The 21,230-nt window shown below is 43.0% G+C and overlaps 1 protein-coding gene across 1 annotated transcript in view; it reads right to left on the bottom strand.

The window, feature by feature from the left end:
• The window catches only part of pth2ra (parathyroid hormone 2 receptor a), a 55,277-nt gene that overhangs the window by 32,590 nt on the left and 1,457 nt on the right, over positions 1 to 21,230 (bottom strand). The window contains exons 2-8 of the mRNA XM_060040265.1: positions 17,134 to 17,239; positions 14,497 to 14,607; positions 13,881 to 14,002; positions 12,649 to 12,746; positions 5,739 to 5,922; positions 2,932 to 3,085; positions 1,104 to 1,164 (exon numbers count right to left, since the gene is read on the bottom strand). Coding sequence (XP_059896248.1) covers positions 1,104 to 1,164; positions 2,932 to 3,085; positions 5,739 to 5,922; positions 12,649 to 12,746; positions 13,881 to 14,002; positions 14,497 to 14,607; positions 17,134 to 17,239 — 836 coding nt within the window. The remainder of the gene's footprint in view (positions 1 to 1,103; positions 1,165 to 2,931; positions 3,086 to 5,738; positions 5,923 to 12,648; positions 12,747 to 13,880; positions 14,003 to 14,496; positions 14,608 to 17,133; positions 17,240 to 21,230) is intronic.

The raw sequence follows: 21,230 nt of genomic DNA, 5'->3' as shown, positions 1-21,230 counted from the left end.
TCACACTAAGTATTGCTCGGTATGAGACATTCACATAGAGACTCTCTTTGTTCTGCAAGTGTATACAATGCACCTTCCTGGAAACACTTGTGTATGTCTGTATCTGGTGCGGATGTGTCAGGTCATATGAAAGGAAATAAACACAACAACTTATCAAGTAATTTACTCTCTTGGCATTGCAAAAATAGAACTTCCCTGACATAATTTAATTGGGTACATCTCGCCCACACTCTGATTGTGGAATATATAATGGGGAATTAATCTTTGATGAAGCTTGAGCTAAATGAGCAGGGATGATGATGATTGGCTGCTCTACATATAACCTATTCCAACTTCAGTGTTGAAATGCATAAACTAGTCTGAGAATGAAGAATGCCGAGTCAATTAAATTAGACACCCCACTTACAGAACATGTTATAGAGATTTATTGTGAAGTACTAACAAGGATATAACTGTTAAAAACACCCTTTAAGAAATGTTGACTGAAGAGGTGTTAAAAAAAAAATAACACATGCCACTTTAGAAGTGACGTGTATTGAGAAATAAGAAATGAACCCTGCTGAAGACCAAAAGCTCTTCAGGTTTCATTACAAACCAGTACAAACAAACTGCATGTGTGAAGATTGCAGCCAATGGGATTCGGGTTTATAATTTTACCCACTTTATTCTCACCTGTTTATTTACGGCTGTAATCCATCCACTTTTACCCCCAGTGTCAACGAATATTGACCATTGACCCACAAATAAAAACACAATTACTGTGAAAACAAAAATGGCACCGTCAAAACAAAGTTGCTCGGCTTATAATAAAAATCGATCTCAGCCCTGTGTTTCAGAAGCCAAGGCCTCGTGGGAGACAGACAATCTCCCACAGCAGATTATGCGTTGCCTACCATTTCAGAGGGTTATATTTTCGGCGCTATACGACGTAGTGGAGTAATTGAATCCGTTGATTATCGTAATCCAAATGATTGCGTTAATCAAGACTGGGACTCAGTCCAAAGAAGATGAGAGCTGGACTGAGGAGGACCTGACGGTGTAGTGAAGTTACCAGCCGCTGATGGCCCGCTCTACCATAGAAACAAAGTGTCGCTACATCCCACCTGGTGTCGGCCAGGGTTGCTCTGACGACCGCCCATGCTGCCACAAACACAGCGGGAACACCTGGGAACACACAACAAGCCAACATTGAGTTCCCTAAATGTATTCTTTCTCAGGGGAGTCTTTCTAACATCATTAGTTTGGATGTAATCCCACTCCTCCATGGTTATTGTGTTTATTATAAAATGGAAACATTTGGTATCAAGCAGTATGAAAAATCTAACAGGATGTAGAATATAATATGATTTTTTTGAAGTGGAGACATCCCCTTTGGATGTCTCTGAATAAAAGCGTATTACTTCTCAAGAATTGTGTAAACAAATCTCATAATTATTTTTCAAATTACAGCTGATTCATTTTCTCCCTGTCAGAAAAGCCATTCAACTAGCTATTATTTAAAAAGCAGAGGTACAGGACTGATCTCTTAAAGAGAGGAGTAAGAAAGGCTTTCCATTGGGTTGCATAATTATATGCCTAACCAGGGAGATGGGCAGCAAATATAATTGGTCCAGTCTTCTAACCACTTGAGTGATGAGTGTGAGTGTGTAAAGTGTGAGTGTGTTAAGAGCCATCATGCCAGCATGTTTTGACTTCATGCTTGCATTATAAGAAAAAAATAAGTTGTTTTGTTAGTCAAAAGCAAAAAAACAACTGAAAAACAAGTTTATCCCCCAATGAGAATATAGCAAAGGATCCATGATCAGCCTCACTTCAACCTGCATCCTCTGCCTCGTTATGAATCATAGTCACGTCATTGTATTGTTACGGTCATGTCTCAAAGCTGAGAACAAGCATGTCATGGTCACTTGATGTGACTTAAGCTTGACCCTGTGTGTAAGATACATAAACTTGACTTTGCTCCGGAAGCAGCAACCCAGAAGTCTGTTCTACACTTGTGCATGTGTGCACACACTTCTTGTATTGCCACACGAATAAACCGGCGTTGCGGGCAAATCTAATTCCACCCCATTTGAGCAGAGCTTTCACCCAGGGCAGCAGCTGGTCTATCCTCTGCATGCGGGCCATGTATTAACATGTGATGTTGCTGCACCCCAAAGGTTTGCTACAGTCCACTGGGTAGGCTGGTAGACTGATATTACTATCCAGCACACATCGAGGTGGACACGCCCACTTGTGATGTCAGAAGAGGCAGATTTTCAAAACTGCTTGTAACGGCTAATCGCACTCATACCCGGTGGTATAATATGCCACCTTTAATAATAATCCAGAATGGCCACCGTAAGCCTCATATTCTTTGCTTGATTTAAATCAGCTCCGACTCCCTGGAAGGGCTTTCATCAGTGCAATGTGCTGTGAGCGCTGGGAAACGGAGTGGTTGAATCCAAGACCTATGAAGCAATGGCTTCAAAGGTCGAAACAGTTCAGAAACAGTGGAATCTGGTTAATGATGTCCTAAACACAGCCGCCCACCTTGCCACTGGGGACATGCTGAACAATTCAACTCCAGGAAACACAACAAAGTATTTCCTATGCATTACGTGGTTGAGTCGCAGAGTTTACTCGCAGCCTTAAAGGTGCCTTACCTGTGTGCATTCTAGAGCAAGATGCCCTAAACAAGGAGCAAGTATGGGTACCTTTAGGTTGTTTTGGATCATATAGAGAATGGTGATATTCACTATTGTATTATGTGTATTTATTCATAATTCTTTTAAAGAAAATAATCATACTATTTTGAAATAATTATTAATAATTGACTGTCTGCTTGTGAGTGGCGTATGAATGAAAGTTATCATCAGGTGTTAGCATGTGATCTGTTGTTTCATAGTTAGTAGGGAGTATTGAATCACATTGTCGTGGTGGGTTTCGTACCCCATCCGATGAGCGTCAGCCTCCATAGGTACTTGGAGTCGGACAGGAAGGCCATGAAGATGAGACTGTGGAGGTACAGCCCCTCCACCAGGATCCAGTAGTAGTTGGTGGCCAGGAAGTAGATGAAGAGCAGCACCGTGATCTTACATCCGATCTGAGAGGGAAACAATCACACAAACCCAGTGAGGACACCTGCTGCGCTGAAACCCAGGCAGGGGCAAAGGAACAGCTTGGTCGGTCTTTCTTCTTCTCTGCAAGAATCTAGGGTTCAATGATTCAATTCAAAACTTGAATGTTTGTTTTACAAAAGTGGTCAGAGTAGTACTATGCCATACAAAGAAAATAACACATGGATAAATATGGTGTGTGCGTGTGCCACTGCCGACTCTGGGGCTGAGTGAGGCTGCACACCTGTTGTACATTGAGTAATCAATGTGCAGGTTAAACCAGCCATGTCCCACACACTCTCAGGAGATCTCAACGTGGATCACCTTCTCAGTAACATTCTCTTCAAACTCGACAATAAACCATCTTTCAACATCACCCTCCTGCGTAATTGGTCTGGGGGAGCCCAGTGCAGCAAGGTCATAAAGAAATACACAAAAGTTTTGGCAATAATGTGAAGAATAAAATCAAAGAGCACTCCAGGTACACTTGTTAGAGGAGCCAATGGCTGATGGCATGAAAGACGACAGCTGCATACTTTTTCTTTTTGCTCAAGTACATACCGCAGCTACCCATACAAAGTACATGTTCTTGTGCACGATATGCATACCATAGGGACGTTCTTCAGGTGATCCCACTTGTTCACAGTTCATTTGTATTCTACAGGCTGAGGCCCCCAAACACAGATATAGGTAAAGGTTTAAACAGATTCAAATATTGTTGTTTGTGCCATGTCTTCAAAGGCTTGCCTGATTGTACCAAGAAGAGCTCCCTCTCTCCCCTTCTCCCTCTCCCTCTCCCTCTCTCCCCTTCTCCCTCTCCCTCTCTCTCTCTCTCTCTCCCTCTCTCCCCCTCTCCCTCTCTCCCCCTCTCTCTCTCCCTCTCCCTCCCTCCCTCTCCCTCCCAAGAGTACAAAATCAAATGTACCAATAAAAACCTTGGTTTACCTTGGTACTGTAGCTCTACTAGAAAAAATCAAATAAACATACTTTGTTAATCCCCAGGAGGGCAACTAGGTTGGTCACCTGTTGGCACAATCAAACAATCTCACACGGACACAAATCATCACATCCCATTCCACTAGGGCACACCATTGCAATACAAAGTAATAAATGTATAAAACATTTGATTAAACTGTCGGAAAGTGTAAGAAACACCAGGATACCAGCTCCTAGAAAAATACGATACTAAATGGTAAAATAGTTTTTATTTAAAGACTTTGTCTCATACCGGGGATTCAATCCTCCTGAATGAATAAATTGTAATTCATGAGGAATGTCATAGCCATCTGTTAGCTATTAGTGAGCGAAATGTGCCTTGAGAGGACCTGTCTCTCTTTGACTGTTCATGCCTCTGCATGAGCCAATTTACCCGGAACAATCAGGGCATCTCTTCACTAATTGGTTCAGGGAATTCGTTTTATTTTTTTTGAGAAATATAGTTATTGAGTTTTCAAATCTTACAACACAGACAAATTATTTATGAAAAAATAAAGTAGAAGCAAATAATAAGAAGAAGAAAAAAGAAGATATACAAGTAATTACAACCTGCATTTTCTATACAGAAATTTAGGCTTTTCTCTGGCGTTGCACTTCAGCGGAGAAGTCCGAAAAAGAATTCACCTGCCTGTTTTCATACATGACTTTCCCCTTTGCTTGTGCCGCTTTCATCACACACATTTTTGTTTTCTTCCATTTTTGGTTTGCTTTCCCCGCCTTAGCTGCCATTCAGGACTTAAAAGGGTCTGTTTTATGATTCACATGTCAGAGACTCACGAAGTGTGACTGTCTAGCTCAACGCCATAACCGGAAGTCCGGTTCAGGGAATTCTTAGTTTGAATGCAACACTTCTTATTGGCAGAGAAACGTAGCATAGAGATGGCAAAGAGAGGTAGGGGACTTTTCTTGGTGGTTTAGTTTTAAAATTTGATCTCTTCCACCGTTTTTCTGCTCGCTCTCTCTCTCTCTACAACTTCATATTCCTAGATTTTAGCACCTCTAATAACCTGCTTGTTTAGCATCATCCCCAGCCTGTATCAAGCGATGAATCATGTATGCTATATTAACGCTACAGAGCAGATTCAACAGGCTTTCTGCAGAGTGGCCAACTTTGGTGCTGCAATATCAGAACTGCAAGGTTCCAACCCCAACACAACTCAATACAACACACACAGACGCACACCGTCCATAATAATGGACATTCCATTATCCATTGCTTCTGAACCAGACCCAGTTCCCGAACAGAATCGTCGAAATTCTGCTGTTCAACTGTGTGTGCGCGTGTGTGTGTGTGTGCCTGTGTGTTTGTTTTTGTGAACAACACAGAACGCAATAGGCCGATAAGAAGGGCTATAGGAATGTTAGGAGAACAAGAAGACAATACATGACCAAGACGGATGAGCCAATTTCAGCGAGTGAGCGAGTGCACAAGACGGATAAAGCGTATTTATCATAGTGGTTTTCAAACTGATATCGGGAACCCCCTCTTTATAGTGGGCGCTGGCATCCAAAGCGACTTACAATCAACCCAGATTTGTGTCACTAAGGAGAGGACATTGGGCCTCGCACCAGGTAACCTTTCGGCTGAGTGGTGGAGTTCACAGATGGAGGGATGAGAAGAGGCTCAAACACAGCAGTACTCACATACTGGGAGTTATCCAGCGGCGCAATGGTGACTGGCTTGATGTTGTCCATGAGCAGAGAGTCAAAGTCCTGCAGGCCGGCCCAGGCGTAGTCCACCTTGTCCTTCACAAAGATGCTGACCGCCCTCAGCATGAAGGAGATGAAGAGGTGCACATGGATGTAGTTCCTGGTGCAGTGGAGACGCCTTCAGACGGTGGTGGCGTACGCGAGAGAGTGTAACAAAACACACATGATGATTGATGATATCCCCCTCTTTAGAGCACTTCACACGCTTGCGTGCGACTAGTGAGACATAGAAAAAGCTGGGGCAGTTTCCAAAAGATTGACAATAAAAAGTGCAGAGTCGACAAGCTTGTTTGCGTTGCAGTTCAGTCTGTAGATTATCATTTAGCACAGCTGTGGAGTGGGCATTCAAATGCCTTGGGAAGCGAGCGATAAGGAGAAGAGACACCCGTTTCATCTACAGCTCAATAGTTGTACTTTCAGCCTACTTTCAGCCTTCTAGCTTTAAGACGTGTGACTTGTTGTATCACAGTTCTCTCTAGCTGAGATGCTGGCACACTCAACTGACCTCGTCTACATTCGGGTTTGCGTGAGAATAAACGCCTACCGCCTGTCACATCCCGCCCCCTCCGTTGATTGTTTTCACTCCCTGTCCTTCTTTTTCCCTGATTGTCCTCCCTCACCTTAATCGTTTGCAATTTATTTTCCCTCCTAGTGTATTTAAGCAGTGGTTTTCCCTCCCTGTGTGCCAGTTCGTCTTTGTTCTCTGTGTCAAGCGTCCAAGCATTTTCATGGAGATATTCACGGTTCCTGGTTTTTCCGATTCCAGCCAGTTGACTCCCTACAACGCCTTTGCCTTCTCCATGCCGGATTGTTTGCCTGATCTACATCTGATTCCCCGTGTACCAACCCACTAGGCCTTTGCCTTCTGCCTGCCGGATTGTTTTCCTGTTTCCCTGCGACTAATTACCCGTGTAAAGAACCATCTCTAGTAAAGACCGGTCTCTCTACACAGACTTCTGCCTCCTGAGTCGTGCTTTAGAGTCCTTTATCTCCCGTTGCTTATCCAGCCGTTACACCGCCAAAATTTAGCAGAGGTATTAGCAATGGATGGATGGATACATGGATAACAGAGGACAGACGGATGGTCGTATACATGGATAGACGAAAGATGGATTCTAGATACTACAGAAATAGATTCTACTCCTCAACAAATGGAATGCTACTTAACATTTGGACCACACTTACGCATTGACATCGTTACCCTATTGAGATGATTTACAGCCTGAAAGAGTTGGAATGATGGAAAGAGAGACGAGTGGTTCGATGAACGAGGAAGGGATTGATGAATATATGGAGCGACCTATGAATCGGTGGGCGGACTGACCAATAGAAGGATAGATGGGCGGATGAATATAGAACAGGGAAAGCAAACCCCCTGAACTTCAAAAGTGAAAACTTCAAAAGTGCCGCTCAAGGTTCCATGGTTAATGACACAATCACGATACAATACTACTTTATTTGTCAGAAGGGCCCTGAAATTCATTCTGCGTCCCTGGGAAGGCCCCTCAAAACATTAAGGACACACCGGTAAACAAGTACACATGACACATGACATGGAACAGCCCACAGAGCACACAAAATACAAATAGCAGGTAAGGCAATTTAACAAGACATACGAAGACATACGAAGACTAATACCTATGGACTCATAAATGCTCTGGAATTTAATCTTAGTTTGTTCAGTAATAGGATGGACTGATGTACAAAATATTTTTTAAGCCTATTTTGGTTGAATCGATGGACTCTGAAACGCCTATTTGAAGGCAAGAGCTGATATTCATTGTTCAAGACATGTATGCAGTCAGAGGAAATATTTGGGGCCAGCCTCATCATGCTGTTGTTATTGGCCTCTTGAAAGGCCTGAGCTACAGGACGTCCAATGATTTTAGAGCAAACTTTAATCTGATTATACAGTTTACTTTTATTTCTCACTGTGAGGTTGCTCTACCAGGCAGCGCTACTACAGTAGAGCATGATGCTCTGAATTACAGAATTAAAAAATAGAACGTAATTTGGCTACTGGCCCCAAACGATTTTAGTCTGCGGAGGAAGTAAATGCGCTGCTGTAGCCTTTTACCAAGAAAATCTATGTGAGGGTTCCAAGAGAGGTATTTATATGCAGTGACTTGATTACTTTCCACATTGCGTATTTTCACTTTGAGGAGTGGGCAGGTTGGGGGCTTACCGAAGATCATTTCCTCTGTCTTCACTGAATTAATAATAAGGGCATTCTTGCGATACCATTCAACAAACCAATCAACATTTCTCTGATACAGCTTGGGATCGTCAGTATTTTTCAACTTAGTCAATAAGGTGGAGTCATTTGAGTTTTTTAACAGAGGCTGGCTTGGTACCGAGGAGCTGCAGTCAGCCATGAGGAGTTTGAACAATACAGGTGAGCTAATGCGCCCCTGAGGCACCCCTACGTTTGTTATCCTGGGAGATGACAGAATCACCTGGCTTCTACGTCATCAGCGAGAACTCAGAATGCGCCCCAGTTTTGCCTATTTCATTGTACTGTGGAGGAACCCAAGCATTTCTCTTTGATTCAAAAAGCAGCTTCAAAGGACAGTTTTTTGAGCACCACACGTCAACCTTTATCATTCGTTGGTTTGCATCACACAAATTCACACACAAGAATTTTTTATTTGCCTTTTGAGAGGATTACATTATGTTATTTAATTAATTGTGAGTGGTCGAATATATATTGCATCCTCTGATACCAACTTCCATTAATACAACATGTAAGTAAGAAGTACCCGCTAAACAAGCATTATTCTAATCAACAGAATTAAAGGGGCATTTATTACTATTTCCTTTATTCTTACATGTTCATAAACATAAAAAATTCTTGCAAACTTAAACCTGCACTGTGAATTTTAAACAGCATCACACACTTTCTTTGAGATAACTTCAACTACCAAGTGTCAAAAACAAGTATCAAAAAACACCACTGATGACTTTCGACCCCGGGAAATGTTGTGATTTTTTTGGGCAAAAATGTGTGGCACTGCAACACTAACAACTCCAGTCTCCCCTTAGTACAAACCAAGGCATTTCTTTTCAGTCCCTCTACTCCCTAGAACTGTGATGAAAAGCACAAGGTCGACAACTTGAATGCCTCAGTAAGAAAAGAGGACTCTCTGTACACACCCACGCCTGGTTGTCTTCCATCTACCCCACTGACCTTTTCTGATTGCTCCCAGGCATATTGACTGGACCCCTGGTGCTCCACCCTAGTCAAGGCCTGTCTCACCCCACTCATCACCAGTGTAATCAACTCCTCCTCATCCACTGGCTGATCAACCCAATCATCACCCTTATTCTTAAAAAAACCTGGGCCCAACCCTGATACCTCCCCCCCGTAGGTTAAGATGAAATAAGTTAAGATAATACTTAAAGGTTGGGTATGGAATTAGTCGCACTGCACTCCCCCTCCCCCCGCGGGTGACCCCTTCGTGCACGTAGTCAAAGCTCGTGACCCAGAGCAAGCTTCTGTTTGTCGTTATCCTGCGGTAGATACTGGAGCTAGCTAACTAGCTAATCCACGTTTGGACCTAGCACTAGAAGACAACACTAAACTCCAACCTCGCTAGCCTGGCTCGCTCTCGCGCATCTGTGTTCACGCTCGTGCATGATTGCGCGTCCATGTACTTGGAATGGGTGGAGTCAGAGTCAGCGTTGAAGGAGAGGGGGTAGGACCATTTGAGTTGTGCATTTTCAAAATCTGCTGGCGTTTCGCAAATCCCATACCCAACCTTTAACTGATCCTCAGGTGGGGACATGTGGGTAATATCTTAATTCAAATCACCGACCTCCCTGTTAAAAAACAATACTTGAACTAAAACGTTAATAACTCAAAACGTACCTGTAGTCAAACCACTTTTTTGAGCCCTTTCAATCTGGATGCAGATTGCTACACAGTAAAGATAAAGCTCTCCTGAAAGTCACCAACGACCTGCTTGACTCCTCTGACACCAGTATCCTCATCATCCTCCATGATTTAAGATGTATTCCTACCCATTATAACCAAACCTATGCCCTTAGTGCCACTACCCCACTTAACCCTCTAAAAACGTCTCAAGCTTTGGATGCAAAACCAATTTTTTAAAACTCAACTGAAGAGGTGCTTATTCAGCAGCCTGAACCCCCCCCCCCCCCCCCCACCCCACATCTGAAACACGTTTCAGGTAGGACTCTTCCTCTGCTGCTGAGACACTCATCGATGTATTCATTACCTCAACCCTTAACTATACTATGAATACAAACCTGAAATTGAATTTGTTTTACCAATGGTTTGTGTGTGGGGGGATCCTATATTTACCACAGGGGTGGCCTGAGAAAAAAGGACCACCATTTGGAATATCCAACAAATGACTCCACCAATTGCAGCACATTGCAACACATCCATAACACCACTGTGTAACGGCTGGGTGAGAAGCAGGAGATAAAGGACTGATTCAGGAGGCAAAAGTCTGTGTATAGAGAATGGTCTTTACTAGAGGATTGTTCGGTACACGGGAAACCAGCAGATCAGGCAAACAATTCGTCAGGGAGAATGCAAAGCCGCATTGGGTCGGTATATGGGTTATCAGACATAGATCAGGCAAACAATCCGGCAGGGAGAAGGAAAGGCCAAATGGGTCGGTACACGGGTTATAAGACGTAGATCAGGCAAACATTCCGGCAGGGAGAAGGCAAAGGCTCAGTTGGGAGTCAACAGGCAGGAATCAGAAATCAGGAACTGTGGATATCGCTTGGAAAATGCTGGGATGCTTGGAGTGATGACAATCAACGAAGGGGGCGAGATGTGACACACTGCCTGCCTGCTCGCTTTCCCTCGTCAGAGATCACATCAATCCAGGCCTCTCAACTGATCCAAGACATCACCCAAAACACATTTTACACAGTTGCATAAAGGGAAAAATTATTAAATGAAAATGTCCTATAAGCACGGCTAGTTGTTTATCCAACATGCACCATTTGTGCCATTGCTTCATTTAATGTGACTGTTTAAAAGGTTATTCAAGTGGATGTCACCAGGCTAATTAAACAATTGACAGCGTGTACAATTGACTGGCATCTAGCAGAATGGGCTTAGCAGAAATGTAATATAGTTTTCACAATTACGTTTTAATAGGCGTATGATCCTATAAATGTATTAATTCAGCTGGTTACAATATGTAATAAATCCTACAGACTACCCCTCTACATCCTTTATCTGAATTCCCTGCAGGTGTCCTTCGAAAAAAGTGTCTGCAAATGATGAGATGGGAGGAGATGTTGTAACTAGGGCTGTAACGATACACAAACTCACGATTCGGTTTGTATCACGATTTTTGACCCACGGATCGATACATCCCACGATTTTTTGAAATTTAAAAAGCATTTTATTTAAACAACACTTATATACCAATTAACTTAATAATTTGGAACACTGAACAGATTAGAACAGAAAGAATACTATTAAAGTATAGCTAAATGAATAAAGAAATAACCAAAGATTGCAGTTGGAGGATGCTTTTTGCTGGTAGGCAAAAACCCTCAACTGTTTGGTTGGTTTAGTCAAATATCCTTATTAGCGCTTCTTATTAGGCTATGTCGCTTAAATAATGACATAATCAGGCCGTATAGAATGCAACATGTTTAATAGCCTAACTTTCAATAGATGGGGAAAAACCTGAACGTCATGAACGTCGCAATAACGAGGCATAGTGTTACGAGTAGCATACGTGTGTGCGCGAGAATGGCAGTGTGCGTATGCGTGTGTGAGTGACGTCAGCGAGTGAGTGGACGAGCGAGGAGAGCGAGCGGTAGCGCGTATGTCTAGTGAAGAAGCGAACGAGTCCGGTAGAATAGAGTACCCATCCTGTCAATAATCGGTGGCCGCTTCATTCCGACCTATAAGCAGACAAACTGCCAGTCAAATCACACAAAACAATAGAAACGGGATCACACAGGCAATTTTTTTCGCGCTTGGCCCACTCTGGATAAATGTCGTTCATATCGCATATGAGGACTTCGACGGCTGTGGAGAAATGCAATTCTCCGTATAGCCACGGAGGATTGCAGTCGCATACTTACGCAGGGCCGTTGCACCAAATCCTGGGCCCTGTATACAAGAGGTACTGATGGGCTCCTAACACTATGGGCTGGTGGATAATTCCACAGATTATTATTATTATTATTATTTTTTTTTTTAATTGCCATGGGCCCCCCCTCTGCCTTGGGCCCCCCCACGACTGCCTCACTTTCCCCCGCAGTCCGTCGGCCCTGTACTTACGGCATCGATAGGAGGGGGCGCTGTCAGCAGACTATTATTTAGACAAATTATTAGCAAATTTCAATCAGACAATTTGACCGGAGAGTTAGAAAGGGCATATCGCGCTTCTGCCTTCTCACACCGCGAGACAGGTTTGTGGCTTTGAGTGTCACAATTTCGGTTTTTCGATACGCGTATCGTTACAGCCCTAGTTGTAACACAAATTAAAATCACATTTGTTGTTTGTGGTTTGTGGTTCATGGTCACGGGTGCCGGTCTTGGTAATCAAACCGTCGGAACCGTCTCCACCGTCTCCACGTAAAGAATTTATTTGAATGACATTGGTCGCACCTATTCTGCCGAAGAGCAGGGAGCGTTAGCACACACTCGCGCAACAAATGTAAAAAGACAGATTGGTTCAATCCCCTGGACCGGTATGGTCCTAAAAGGTTACATGGTGTAGAATACAATTCCACCTTTTTTTAACCACGGCCTCAGTTACTTCTTATTCTGCATTGTAGAAACACTAACCATCACAACAACATAAATGTTTGTGCAAAGACACGGTGCATGTTGCTTCACCTGAAGTATGCGATAATGAAGATGGCTACCAGCAGGGAGCTGAAGGAGACGGCGTAGCCCACGGTGTACATCACGTACAGCCGCCTGAAGAAATTCTCCTGGGGGGGGGTACACGGTTCAGAGCATTACGAGTCAGAGGAGAACCAAAGTGTTTCAAGGCCCCTGATGATGTGCCCGGACCCTATAGAAATCCCACACACAGAAAGATTTCCTCCTCATCTACTGGGAAGATAAGGAGATATTAATAAACGCACACACACACACACATACTTATCGAACCCATTAATACCGAACCGTGAATGCAAATTCAAGTTCCTAGACTGGAGGACATGCTCATTTATGTAACCTTGATACATAAGAGGGTATCTTTTTTCAATGTATCCCCATTAATGTCATGCCGACACACTGAAAGGGCTAGGCACGTGTTCACTCATTAGCGATGTTGCTTTGCATCACATCTTGGCTGGTAGTGGCGTCACTTCATATATCTTTAAGATTTTATTTGACCAGGAAATATGTTGAGGTAAAGGGTAATTTATTAACGCAAAAAGGCAAGGAACACCGAGAAGTTCTCGGTGTGCCTTGCCTTTTTGCGTTCGTCATCTGTGTTCTCGGCGAGAACACAGATGACGAACGCAAAAGGGCAAGGAACACCGAGAACACAGGTAACGCTGGTAACGCTGGTAACACACAGGACACAACTCACCACAAACCACAACGATCCGACGAGGAACAAAGAAAGGACAAGGGCTTAAATACCAAACACAGGGCACGCAACGAGGAACAGCTGAAACACATTAGGGGAGGGAGCAGTAATCACACAGGAGGGAAACTTGACAGGACATGGGGAGGAACAAGACAGAGATACCAAAGTAAAACAGGAAACCCACCAAAACAAGACAAGGAAACAGACAGACCATGAAAACATAGGGCTAGATCTTAGGATCTAGTTCTCAGATAGTTTATAAGTCCAATATGTTGTACCGGTATGATTGAGAGGGGTTTCATAAACAGCAGGGGTAATTATTATCCTTATGATGTGATGGAGACAACATAAGGATACTGAACCTTAGAGAACGCCAAAGAAATACGAAAAATAGGACACTTTTTTTGTCCTGTTGTCCACAAAGGATGAACACAAAAACTTCAGCTTTCACTGGGCAATAATATATTTCTAGTGTTGACACATAAAACTGTTTTTTTTAAAAGGTGTGTGTGCGTGGGACCCTCACCTTGCCCTTCTCATTGCGCGGCTGCAGGAAGTGCAGGCATTCTGTGTAGTTGGCCCACGTTCTGTTCAAGCTCTCCACAAACACCCAGGAGCCGTTGACGTCACACTTTCTGTACGCACTGCCTGCACCCATAAAACAGCCGCTGGTGCCATTAGCTCTCAGGCCTCTCAACAACAGGCATTACTGTCGACCCTCACAGGCCTGCCTCATTTGAGAACTCTTCCCTACCCTTCAAAGTATGGAACAGTGTAAATTGAGCTGGATGATATAAATATAACATATATTATATATTATAATGCTATACATAATATAACTATTGTTTCACCATTTTTTGGAAATAATGATGGGGGAACGTTTTTTAATCAGTTGTTCTCAGCTTACTTGAACTATTTTTACGTCTGGAAAATCGATTGCCAACCCAAATTCTTCAATATATATATGCATTTCCCCATCATCTCCCTATCTGTCAGCAATATAATTTCTCATGATATAATTTACCCTAAAAAAAACAAGTTTGGGAGAGACTGATGGAATCCTTTCTTTTTCCAAAGGAACAGGAACAATATCTCTTGACCCATGCATTTCTTCCGTGTCCGACCCTGAGCAGGCTACACACCTTTATGGTTGAAGTCATAGATGTAGGAGGGGCATGGGACCCTGGTGATTAACCCTGGAGAGCCCTGGGGCCAACAGATGAGGCCATCCCAGCCTGGAGGACACCAATCATCTGAAACAAGCAACACAACACAACACAACTTTACCCCCACTGTTTGGTCCTTTGTAAACTCCAGTCCAAGCCAATATTTTCCTCCAGTGTAAAACGATCCAAAGTGGAAGGATAGAAAATGGCTGCCTTACGTTTCTGTAATGACTGGAAAAATGTATAATTGTTGACGCATAAAAAAAAACTTTTTATCTCTTTTGGAGAAAGCCTTTGAGACTTCAAGGTGAAGCACCAGCTGGTAGGTTGCCGTTCATTCTTCATACTGTCCCTCGCTAAAGTGCTGAGGATTCCTTGACACACACACACACAAATGCTTTCCACTCGACAAACTGAATTCACATCCTCCACCAATTGGCATTTTGTACCATTCCATTACTCATCATATTTATATTTAATTGTATTCTATCATTATGCTTTGCATAATAGCCAATAATGATAACATCATTGGTACAATTCCTGTTGGCTGAATTGAGTTTAATGTACCTTGTTCACTGGGCACGAGGACAACCTAGCGCTTTAGGCAGCAGAGGGATTGAACCTGCAACCTTCCAGTTCCCCTTATTCTCTGAGGGAGTGTCTGTCTGTTTCCTTGTATTGTTTTGGTGTGTTTCCTGTTTTACTTTAGTATCTCTGTCTTGTTCCTCCCCATGTCCTGTCAAGTTTCCCTCCTGTGTGATTACTGCTCCCTCCCCTAATGTGTTCCAGCTGTTCCTCGTCGCGTGCCCTGTGTTTAGTATTTAAGCCCTTGTCTTTCCTTTGTTCCTTGTCGGATCATTTTAGTTCGTGGTGAGTTGTGTCCTGTGTGTTCCCGGTGTTCCCGGTGTTACCTGTGTTCCCGGTGTTACCCGCATCACCCGTGTTCCTTGCCTTTTGCGTTAATAAATTATCCTTTTATTGAACTGTCTGCTATTGGGTCCTACCTGCCTGCCTGCCACCCGCTAACTGTAACAGTGTGGCTATACCTAATCAAGGATTCAGCAGTCCTCCTACGTTAAAATGAAGTTGCACCTTGTTTCCTTCTCTAGATATTCTAACCATGAAAACAAATTTGCGTGAGCGTGTGAAGCTTTCAGAAGGGGATTTTACTGTAGCGTTAAGTGTAGCACTACAGATGCCGGCCTACAGAGTGTTCATTTGAAACCTTTACGCACGCAGACTAGCTCACGCAACAATATTGGCCAAAACAAAAAAACGCCTTGGTTCCCTTAGCTTTAGGTATAGATGTATGATTGTGTTTTATAACTGCCCCTGTCCATCTCCCTTATGGAACGACTCTATTCATCTTATTGGCTCACTGTAAACAAATGCATTCAGTGAATAAATTAATATGGATCATCAATGTACTAGGGCAATGACTCGCAAAAGAAAGCTATTTTTATTGAAACAAACAGTGCTGCGATAGAGGTAGTCAATGCAGCGGATGTGTATCCATGAATCAACGACACATATTTCAGTGCTCAGCATGTTAATGTCAGACATGGATGGAGCGTATTGGTGATGAATGGATGAATGCACAGTGGCAGATGGTGAAACAGTGCTGAGAAAAAAAGTAGCTCTTATCTTCCATACAAAAAACAGATGTCCCTTACACATTATCATATGAATTAAGGCACAGCCATGGTTCAATTTGTTTATCAATTTTTCAACAATCCCAGCATATGCAGATTTATTTTTCGAAAAGTAAATATATTTTGTATAGATTGCAGAGCACATCAGAGACATAATTTTAGGGTTTGGGTGGCAGCACATGCTCAGAAATCCAAGTAATGTGGATCCAAAAATAAAAAAAACAAACTTTAGAGAGTACATGACCTAATGAGAGTGGGTCGCAGAGAAGAGGGACTCGTAAAGAAGGAAATGGAAAGATGGGTAATTCAAAAAGATAAAGAAAATGAGTAATATATAAAAAGAGGAAAAGCGAGAGAGATATGCATGGGATTCAAAAGAATGAGATAATGAGAGGGAGAGAGACCATCAGGGGGACACAATAAGACAGATGGAGCGAGAAAAGGAATGTGGGAGTGTATCAGACATGGTCTGGTTCAGGATACGTCAATTCTCTCCTCCCCAACACAAAATAACTATTGCCATTGGAATGATAAATAAATATTTGACGATCCATTTTTCGTAGTAATAGCAATTTTCAGCATACATTTTCTCCTTGGACACTTTGCTATCAACCCTTTTAGAAATTAGCTGCAGTTTTTCATCGGGGAGCTTACTTGCAATATGTGCTTGTAAGTTGTTTTTCATTGTCATTGTCATTTCTTTGTCGATAAGGATTTTCATGAGAAGATGATTTGAATTTAAATGAGGTTTCTTGTCTCCAGTCATTTGTTAGTAATAGAACGACATCAGTGCAAACATGAGCTTGACAATTTCCTATTCTGCCTGCAAGATATACTGTGTGTTTACGTGCATGTGGGCGTGTGTGCTTGCGTGCGAGCCTGCCTGCATGTGTGTGCCTGCCTGCCTGCCTGCCTGTGTGCATGTCGCCCTGGCCTGGTTTGTGGGGTCCAGCGGGTGTACCTGTGTTTGTGGGCTCCCGGTTGGAGAGATTCAGGTGGCACTGCAGCTTCACATCGTACAGGATGTACATCTGCTCCTGCGCCGACAGGCCGCCGTCAGACTCCACCTAGGCAGCGGGGAGAGAAGGAGACGTCTGTTGAAGGCGTTTCTTCTCCTGCACCTCCAGCAGTTGAAGAGCCCTCTCAAGACGGCTGACCAGTTTTTCTGCTGTGTGGTGGCCGCTCAAGAGATTATAGGTGGCCTGGAGAACCCTGAAGTGCACGTCCAATAATAAAGACGAGACATTGAGTCTAGTATTAATTTATATTTGAATATTATACCGGCAGTTGAATCATAACAATGTCGAATACAGGCTTTTTTTTATTTTTTATACTTGGCAGCTCCTGAAGGCCAAATGTTAGGAGCACCCACTGTTATGTAAGGAGCACCAACAAAAAAGAGAAATGGCACCCACTGCACACAATAGCAAGAGTGTTGTATTGTTAAAAACATAATGAAGTATACTTTTGACATCAAATCAGGCAATCCAAAAATTACACTCGACATTTTCTGTAAGTACGCCTACTGCGGGAAAAATACAATTACAGAAATCCTTAAATACTTAACGCTTCAAATTTCAACTCAAACTTATGGCAACGATATTTCCATAATAAACAAGTTCAGATTTCTAAATGTTATACTGCATATTTTAAGTAGTCACCCCCCCTCCAGCAAAATGGTACATTCTCCCTGGAAGACCACTACAAACTCGCAATGGTAGCGCCAGCCTTCCCTGGGGAGAGGAATAATAAAGTACTAGTAACTTGTTACCGCCAACAGAGTTTAATTTAATTTGGACACGTCTCATTTAATAATATTAATGTACCAATAAAGAAATACAAAAAAATCATTGAATTGAATTGAATTGAATCATTGAAATTGAATTGAATTTAATTGAATTTAATTGATTGGCTGTCATCACGCGAAATTCGCGTCAAAGTTCAAATATTTCAACTCAAGCTAATTTGTCGCGCCACAAATCCCCGTGAACGCGCTCGCCTGTGCACGGCGAAAGTGTGGCGCGACAAATCAAAACTTGTCGCCGGTTTTCTCTCGCGAAAAATTCGCCCGATACGCGTCTATACGTACACTTTGTATGGGATCCTGTCGCCCCGTCGCGTTTGGTGTGAACACACAGTTAGAGCACATTTAGCTAATTTTAGATTTTTTCTTATTTAATCAAAATTAAATAAGATGGGCCACTTATCACAGCAGATGGCATGATAACAGATGTTATACTGAAGCCTGGAGAGACGGCAAAGATGGCTAGATCGCAGACCGGTATTTTCCTTTAACTTCACGTTCTTCCAAAGATTAGGCTGCTTAACTTATATACCTCAACAGGAAAGAGACAAACAAGGGAAAAGCCCTAATAATTCCCCTCCCACATATATTGACCAAATAATGGTTTCGAAAACCATTCAGACTACCCGCCTTCAAAGTAAATAGTCTAAGGCCCCGCCCACACGAAGGTGTTTTTTTTTGGTGAAACCGCTTGTGCGTTTCAGCCGACCGTCCAGGCGGAGCCGGCGAATCCGGTGCCCGAAACCGCATATTTCTGAAACCAACCTCGGAGGTGGTTTCAAATATATCCGGACCTATGCGGTTTCGTGTTAGGATTCTTGTGGACGCCTGAAACGCAAACGATGACGTCATTAACCCCCCACCAGCTGGGGGACGTCAGAGTTGTGTTTAATTTTTTATTTAGTATTTTATTTGTATTATTTTTGTAGCTTTGAATAAAGCTGCTTGTTAAATTTAATTACTAACTGTACATTAAAAAGTATTTCTGCACAATTTAAAAGGTTGAATCTCCTCGTGACTGAATGTTTGTATGCAGTAACAGCGCGCAGGCTGTATGCGCGCAAGCTTGATGCGCTCCTCTTTTTTCTGTGGAGAACCAGCGCCTTGAATATTTAGTACAGCGTTTCTACAGCTTGATGCGGTTTCGCAATGACTCCGTCTTTACGGAGATATTCCTGAACCGCATAAAACGAAACCGGATAGTTTTCACCCGTTTCGGCTCCGTGTGGACGGGGCCTAAGTAAGCAGTATCCTTGAGGGTTGATATTACCTGCTTCGTTGCTTAGTCCTCAGGCCCCCCAGATGCTAATTGGGAAATTACCATCTCTTATGAATTGCCTGGAGCGTGACGGCACCTTCCCGCAAGGGGCCTGGTAACACAACATGCACTGACAACTAATTATTTGTAAAGGTTTTTTTTTTATGCCCTTTCATCTACAGGACATTTCAGAGATTCCCATAATGCTCTAGAAAGAATTTCACTTATGTCCACACTAGATCCCATGATGCATAGCGTTTTCATTGTCATAGTCACCTAATGGAGATTGTCGGCACAAATGGGTTCTTTGCTAATTAGCTTTCTTATGCAACCACGCTAATTAGCGTGGTTAGCTTTTTTATGCAACCACGACATGCCACACTGATAGATTGTCAGTACATAATTGGGTCCCAATACCCTGCCTTATTTGTTACCTACAAAGTGTGCTATAAAGTGTTTACTAAGGAAAGACGGTATGAGGGCACAATGGGGACAATTGTTTGTTATGTTGGAGGGATCAGTGTCCCCTCTGTCAGTCAACGCAAGTTTATGTTCAAGAACATATTTAATTCTTCCTATAAAACAGATGGTAAAGGAGGTGATATGGTTTTGATTCTATCGATTCTTATGTTCGGCATGTCCTCTTATTCTATATGTGAGCCTCCCACGAGGCTTCTGTGGGTGGAGTGGCATGTGTAGACCTTGACTTAGCTGGAGGGGTCCTCTCCGAATTATTTTTCCATACACAAGCCTGTTTGGATGGTGTGTGCTGTGTGTGTGTGTGTGTGTGTGTGTGTGTGTGTGTGTGTGTGTGTGTGTGTGTGTGTGCGTGTGTGTGTGTGCTGTGTGTGTGTGTGTGTGTGTGTGTGTGGTGTGTGTGTGTGTGTGTGTGTGTGTGTGTGTGTGTGTGTGTGTGCGTGTGTGTGTGTGTGTGTGAGAGTGTGCGTGCGTGTTTGCATGCACACGACTATGCAACAGGGAATTATGCAAATGTATGTATAGTCATTCAGACATTCTGAAGATGCTTTTCTACAAGTGGCTTACGAGTGAGGCACAGAAGAATCAAAGCGTAGGATCTGAATTTGATCGCTTCAAAAGTGCTGCACAAGCAACTTTCGAAAGCTGGACAGAATGCCGAATAGCTCTACGTAGCCGGTATGGGTGTAAATGCCCATGGTGTTTTCTAACTCAGTTCAGTGCCGATCGACTCCCCAGCTCACCAGCGGATGACTCACAGGACAAAACGGTGTCGGAACCTGATATCTCATCTCATACCCCACTTTAACAGTACCACTTCCAGCGATGACTGCAATCCACTCTCTCTACACACTAGTGAGTTTATCCATTGTCTCACACACACACGCACACACACACACACACACACACACACACACAGGGGGAATCTCTTTTGTGTTGACTGCCGTTATGAAGAACTTGTGAGACGTGTGTTAAGAAGGGGCAAGGTCAAAATGGTTCTAGGAGTATGAGTCATCATAATAGACTAGCCAGACAATTGATGTTCAGATGACATTCATTCAATCTATTTCTATAATTATTTGCTGTTTTTCTTCTCATGTCTGTGACCATGCAGAGCTCTATTCAACCTCATCCATGCCAAAAGCCTATTTTCATATCACTGACAAACACACACACACACACACACACACACACACACACACACACACACACACACACACACACACACACACACACACAGACAGACGCATGAAATACGCAAACATGACGGATTTAATGGGTCCATTCAGTGGCACTTTCATGTGGGGAATCAGCTACTGCCAAACGGCTTCTGGCCAGGACTGGGAATATCACGGGAATAGCTGTTATGCACAAAAATATACAGGAATGATTGATGTTTAGTAGGAAATGGATGGGAGGTAAAAAAATAAATGAAAGAAAATTGCTGTATAAAAAGAAAAATGTCACAGCCATGAATTCTGGGCATTTTATTTCTGTGCTTTGTGTTTTAGTAGGGATA

Source organism: Gadus macrocephalus, chromosome 20 (genome assembly GCF_031168955.1).
Source record: "Gadus macrocephalus chromosome 20, ASM3116895v1".
Lineage (NCBI taxonomy): Eukaryota > Metazoa > Chordata > Actinopteri > Gadiformes > Gadidae > Gadus > Gadus macrocephalus.
Note: the sequence above shows the minus strand (reverse complement) of the source record. Positions and strands in the feature narration are given on the sequence as shown.